The sequence below is a fragment of the Aptenodytes forsteri genome, unplaced genomic scaffold, assembly GCF_000699145.1.
Source record: "Aptenodytes forsteri isolate BGI_AS27 unplaced genomic scaffold, ASM69914v1 Scaffold241, whole genome shotgun sequence".
Classification (NCBI taxonomy): Eukaryota; Metazoa; Chordata; class Aves; order Sphenisciformes; family Spheniscidae; genus Aptenodytes; species Aptenodytes forsteri.
Window position 1 is genome coordinate 4,951,911 of NW_008795252.1, and position 6,607 is coordinate 4,958,517.

At 37.1% G+C, this 6,607-nt stretch overlaps 1 protein-coding gene across 1 annotated transcript in view; it reads left to right on the top strand.

Moving 5' to 3' along the window:
• Nucleotides 1–6,607, top strand: part of PIK3C2G (phosphatidylinositol-4-phosphate 3-kinase catalytic subunit type 2 gamma) — a 219,113-nt gene that overhangs the window by 60,089 nt on the left and 152,417 nt on the right. Inside the window, exons 10-11 of the mRNA XM_019471996.1 lie at nt 519–714; nt 3,932–4,054. Coding sequence (XP_019327541.1) covers nt 519–714; nt 3,932–4,054 — 319 coding nt within the window. The remainder of the gene's footprint in view (nt 1–518; nt 715–3,931; nt 4,055–6,607) is intronic.

Genomic DNA, 6,607 nt, shown 5'->3' on the forward strand with positions numbered 1-6,607 from the left:
CCACGCCTATCTGAATGCTGACTATGTCTGATTGTGGCTGCTATTGTATATATTTATGAATTGTTTTACCTACAGTGCAACAGCTTTATAGTCTTAAAATTTAACCAGTGCCTTTTCTCCATTCTCCTGCTGCATTGCCAGTTCCCTTGAACTAAGAAGCGACTTAGCTGCTGAAATTACAAAATACCTACATAATAAAAATCCTTCCAGCACAAAAATTAACAGACTAAAATGGCATACTGAGGCACACACTACCTTGCTGTAGTTTAAAATTCTTACTTTTAAAATGCCTTAATTTGAAAGCACTGTAATGAAAGACTGTTAATGATATACTAGAAATGAGCTATGGCTGGTTTCAGAAGCACAGATGGCTAATTGGTTTCAGTTAGTAGGTTATGTAATTTTCATTAAATTTTATTAGGAAGCATTTCAAAGCCATAACTGATGGTTTAAAACAAATATGGTTCTTCATAAATGACCTATTGTTAACCTTTATTTATTTCTCTCTCTCCTCTCAGCATTAATAGAGGCTGCTGTGACTGAGCTCTCCATGGCCATCTCTTGTCTCATCCATGTTTACAGCAGCAGCTTTGATGCAAATTTTGAGCTTGCCAGCATACCTAAAAGCCCTTCATGTGCAGACATCAGCCTAGATTCCCAGCTCAACTTCACTGTTTATGCTGCCCATAACATCCCAGAAGCCTGGGTGAACAGGTAGGAGGAGATATAGCAGGTGTTCACAAGATGGCGTGCTGTCTCTTATGATCACGTTTTTCACAGATGCTAGCTTACCTCTGTTGCTTTGGTGATACTCCTATGTTAATGTTAGAGACTGAGTAAGTGGGTGTATCTCCACTGTTTTTCTAGCATAAAGGGCACTTACTTAAGCTTGACTGACTAGGAGACTTCCAGGCCCCATAGACAGATGGAGAATCGAGGAGGTGGCCTAGGTGGTTGCCCTTGACCAGTGTGGAAGGAGGGTAATAGAAGCAAGGTCAGAGTACTGGCCTTGATGGGTATGCGTACAAATGCTCGTGTGACCGACTTGCTCAGAGGGAGGGAGGAAAGGGTGGGTGCTGCATGCCAAGAGAGTTTGGACTGGGACTTTGCGTGCCTTCTGCAGTACAAGTAACTGGAAGGATTGAAGGCCAGCTTACCAAGTTAAACAGAGGGGTGCTTGCTTAAACACAGTCTGAATGAGGCTTTATCAGCAATTTTTGCTCTTGGTGTATTCAAACCACATTACTTGGCTAAGCATGTGTATTGACAATCTTCTTTATCGATAGCGATTAAAATAAGTATAGTTTATAGGTCCAAGTATACCTAGTATATCAGTGTATCAGAGGAGAGAAACAAGGGAGGAATCTTTAATAAAAAGCTGATTGAAATGTTCTCTTCTGAATTGTTTATTTGGTCAAATTAGTTGTCTCTTCAGATAGCTGCTTTTCCTACTCTGAGCAAAACTGGTGTTCTCCTCTTACCACTCCAGTGCAGTCAAAGGAGGACAGGTGACTACAGTCTGGTAGCATTATTTTTATGAGTCGAAATGCTGTTTTCCAAGTTTTTATTAATACTTTCCCCTTGCTCCCACTTTACCTTGAATTCCAAATGACTGATTAAAAAATAGTGGGATCATTTGCCATTAGACTGTGAGCAAGAGTGTACTATACAGTATTAGTTGTAATTAGCAGTTTAATAAAAATCTGAGATAATTTGCATTAGTTAAGGTAAAAATACAGAACTATAATCACTATTCTGATTTGGCAGATGGTTATACCATTCCCACTGCATTTTGTTTTACCAGAAAAATGTGAAATTACATATGGCCTAAAGGCCACTGATGACTTGAACGCTATGTTCAAGCATGTGAAAACGAGAATCTCTCTTCCTCCTTAATGTCCCTTTCTAGTCTTTCCAATATTCATAGCTAGCATAAACTTCTTAACATGGGCTGCTGCTCTGACACCTACTTTCCTCAAATACTTTTACTAACTTCACTCACATGCATACTCCCTGTTCTTATTTCTGCAGTGCATGAATTCGTGCTGGCTATGTCACAACTCTTGTTTTCCCTTTCCCAAAAGTCACATTTTATGATCTTGCTGCTGTTCATAACATGTATTTTAATATATATTCCTGCATATATATATAACATATTATAAATGTTAGAATTTTGATATCCCTCACTGTCTCTCACTTTTTTTTTTCTATACATACCAGTATGTGATAAATGGCTTTTCTTTTAATCATTTGGGATAAAGGAGAGTGAACTGTCTTATGTTTTACAGAATCATGTTAGTGTCCTCTCCAGTCCCTCTCAAGTTCACTTTTGTGGATCAGCTTTTTGTCAATTTTTATATTTATGCTCTCAATTTCTTATTCCAGTCTTACTGTCTTCGTTAAAAAGATGGGTAGAGATCTTAAAAGTTGCAGAATAATGTTGCAAAACTCATTACCTTTCTCTACTGTATTTTCATTCCTTCTTGGTTTTTTTTATCAGTTTGTTGTTTTTTCTCATTTAAATCCCAAGCAGCTATGCCCTATTTGATGCTGGTGGCATAATGTTGGTAGCTTCATGTTTGGCTGCGTTTGTTTCTACATCCCCCCAAAATCAGATTCCTATCTACATCTGGATGATATGAACTGATCTTTGGGACAAGACTATAGAGTCACACCTTTGAACTCACAGGGAGGGTATCTACGCAAAATGTTCTACAGAGACCTAAAATGTGTTGAAGTGCATGCACTCTGAACAACGTTTCTGACTTCAGTTAGACTGAAGCATTGTGTAAGCATTAATCTTTCCAGGATTAGGTCCTTATGGTGTATAAATCAGGGATATATCTGTGTATTGTGTACCAATACTTCTGTTTAAACAGCAGTGCTTAATCATTTGATTGTATTAAAACCTATTATTTCCTGCACTATCCTCCAACTGTTGTAATGTTTAGACTCTAGAGGAAAGATGCCATATTTAAGAGCAGAAGCATTCTCTAGTCTTGTAAGGTATTTTTTTCCTTTCTTTGCATCGATACCTCATAGGTACTACAGATTCCAGATCCTTTTCTTTGAATTAAAAAAAAAGGAAAGGAAAAAAAAAAAGAGAGGAAAAAAAGAAAAAGCATATCTGCTACAATAATTATAACAATTATTATAATGTTCTGGAAGAGATCAACAATCATACTTGTAAATAAGGCAAAGCCAGGCACCTTCAATCTGCAAATGCTTCAGATTTTTTGTTCAGATTTGACTGTGTTTCCCATATTCACCATTCTTGTACAGAATGTTGTCTAAAGCTGAGAGTGGCAGGAAGAGCTGGAAGTTACAAGACCGGTTAAGAACATTAGTTAATTATACACTATTCCTCTATGTTGACTAAAATTTTATATGACTTCAATAAGAAGAATATGAAACCAACAGATAGCCCCAGACCCGGTTACACTATGAAGCTAGTCGGTTAAGTATCTGAAGAATGCCAATACAGAGGGCTTTAATACTTCTGCTGTAATGAATGCATAGATTCCCTTAATTACTAACCTGGTTTTTACTGATTGGGAAAAGTAAATATAAATAGATTTATTGTTGACTGAAGTTGTACGATGAGCAAGTTGTAACACTTCAAAACTTATGTCCAAACTTCCCTTGACTACAATAATGAAAAAAAAATGTAAGTCTTAATGACAAAAACATGGAGCAGAATTTAGGTGTCTTAAGTACTTTTCCTGAATTCCAAACATTAAAAAAAAAACCAACCCAAAATAAACCTCCTCTACCCTCCACATTAAGATGAGATTCATTATTTTAATTCTTTTTGCATGTAAGGATGGATCTTCACAAGTTTCTGAATGGTTAGCCCCAAATTTACTGTGCTGGACATGTTACATTACAATTAATCTTTTTTTTTTCTTTTTTTTTTTTCTTCCCTTTGTAGCTACAAAGTTTTCTCTTTTTCCTGTTCACTAACTTATGCTGGGAAGACAATATGTCAAGTCAAGATTTGCAAAAATATACCAGTTAAAAGATCCTTCTTTTTCCTGGCTGACTGGAATGAGAAGTAAGTTTTGGTCTGTGTTTGATACATGTTTGTCTAACAGATTTTACACATTGAATACTCATTTCCAAAAAAAAGACCCACATCTTTATTATGGGTCGTCTTCTGAGCAAATTAAACTCCACAGAATTCAGAGAAACTTAGGGAGATGGGAGTGAGAAAGGAGTGGGATAGCCAGAGGAAGCAAAATTAGGACTAAGCTAAGTCTGGTCTGACAATAAGCTAAACTAAACTGGTCTGAGAATAGCTTTCATTCACTGGGGGCATCCTGGAGGAATATTGGAACCGAAAGGAGATACAACCAAAGGCTGCGTTTCTGTTCTCTTTTGATAACTTCCGCCCTTTGGAGCCATCTCTAGTAGGTATGCAATCCAACCTGAGAACCTATTGTAACACTTCTTTAAGGAAGGAACAAGGCTGTTGTGGGGTTTGTTTTTGTTTTTTTCTCTTTTTATAAAAAGGATCTGCAGTTTTAAAATGAGGACCTTAGTTTGAGACTGGAATTTTAAAGTAAAGGCTGCCAACTGCCTGCCACCTGCCTGTCTGCTTTGAGGAAAATAACTCCATTGAAAAGCAAGGCGCACACTCAAACAACATTCAGTTAAGGCAATGTGATGATAAAAAGCGTATTTGCAATAGATGAGAGAGAAGAAGTAGGCAATTTTTTATGATCTGGCAGTAGCATTGTATTCTTCCAGCTTCCTGAGCATCACATGTTCATATTTACAATCTTTCAAATTTTTGGTATTTTACATCACTGTTTATTGTATTCTAAATCTGAAAGCAACTTGATTACATTATAATTGAACAAAGGTTACAAGTAATCTGAAAGGTTTTTTTTTTTAATTATAATTGAATACAGAGTGTAATTCATAACTTCTGTTTGCCTTTATCTAAGACATATAACAGTTTGAAGCTGGTCAAATGGAAGAAGACCTTTTTATGTAACCTGTTACACATCTATCTTAATGGAGATTTTGCTTAGCCTTCTTGCACAACACTCCTGAACAGATATAGGAAGCTTAGTATGTTTGCCCTACGGTTAGGAAACAAAATGTGTGCATTTCTGCTAAGCATCCAAATTAGCAGAACAATTAGTTCTTTTAGGGCCTAACATCTGCTTTGATACCTCAGTTGAGTCCATAGAGTTTGAGTGTTGAATCCTCAATTTTTTTATATGATTAGAAGGTAACTGTTATCCTTGTGTTTAAAAAAATTGGGTCATTCCCATTTGCTCTGTAGGAATTTTCACCTAGTCCAAGTTTTGGTCAAGTACTATCTTACGGTACATATGGGCAGATATAATTTAAGTGTAGGGGAAGGATTATATTTCTTATGAGCATTTTTGGCTTCTAAAAAGTGGCTGATGCCTTTCTGGAATGCATCTTACACAACCTTTTTCTAAAACAAAATATAAGAAGATAGAATAGAAATAAATTCTTTAGCCATAAGCGGAACAGAAACTCTGCTGCTCTTCCATTTCCATGAAAATGTAAAGAAATCAGATTGAAGCTTCAGGGTTTCTGTTTAAACCTCTCCTACTGCAAAATCAGTATTAAATGTCTGCAATTCCATCAAAAAGCTTCCTGGAGAAAGAAGCAGATAAGTATTGCAGGCCAAATTCTTTCACAGGTCATGGATGCTTGTAAGAGGCTCTTAACATCAGAAACAAGATCTAGAGTTGTACAAAACTTAACAGTATTAGTTTGCAAAAGCACCTTTTTACTTTTTATTCTTGGTTGAGTTTCAAAAATAATTTTTAAAATCCAGTTCAAATAAATTCCAAAGTACAAACCCAAAAATTTACATCTGTCTGGCAAGCTTTTCAATATTTCCCTCAACCATCAAAGATACTCACGTATTTTCCACCTCAAACCAACTGGCCTAGATTTGTTTAAGTCTCAAAACATGAGGGCAGGTTGTTTGGACCTAATGACCTGAGGTCCAGAAGCACAGGCTGAGAATCTAGGTAGCCAGATATGCCATTATTTTTGTATGTTTTAGCTCGTATCCAGAACTGGATTTTGTGAATGGATGCCATTTTTAAGTAAAAATGCAAATGTCAGATGAGTATTTTAAATCAGCTAACAGACTTACAGCTAGAGTTTTCCCTCCTAATAATCTCTGAGAAGTCATGGAGATTGGGGGACATCCCAGAAGACTGGAAGAAGGCTAATATCCCTGTCTACAAGAAAGGCTTAAAGGAGGATCCAGGAAATTATAGGCCCATCAGTCTTACTTCAGTCCCTGGGAAAGTTATGGAATGAATCCTCCTGGGGACAAATCTTCCTGGGGGTTATCACAAGTCAAATGAAGCACATGATTGGGAAAAGCCAGCACGGATTCACCAAGGGCAAATCGTGCTTGACAAACCTGATTGCCTTCTACGACAAAGTAACCTACTCAGTTGATGTGGGGCAAGTGGTGGACAATTGTCTACCTGGATTTCTCCAAGGCTTTTGATACTGTTTCCCACAACCTCCTCCTAGAGAAACTGATGTGTTATGGTCTAGACAAGTGGTCTGTGCAGTGGGTGGGGAACTGGCTGGCAGGCCG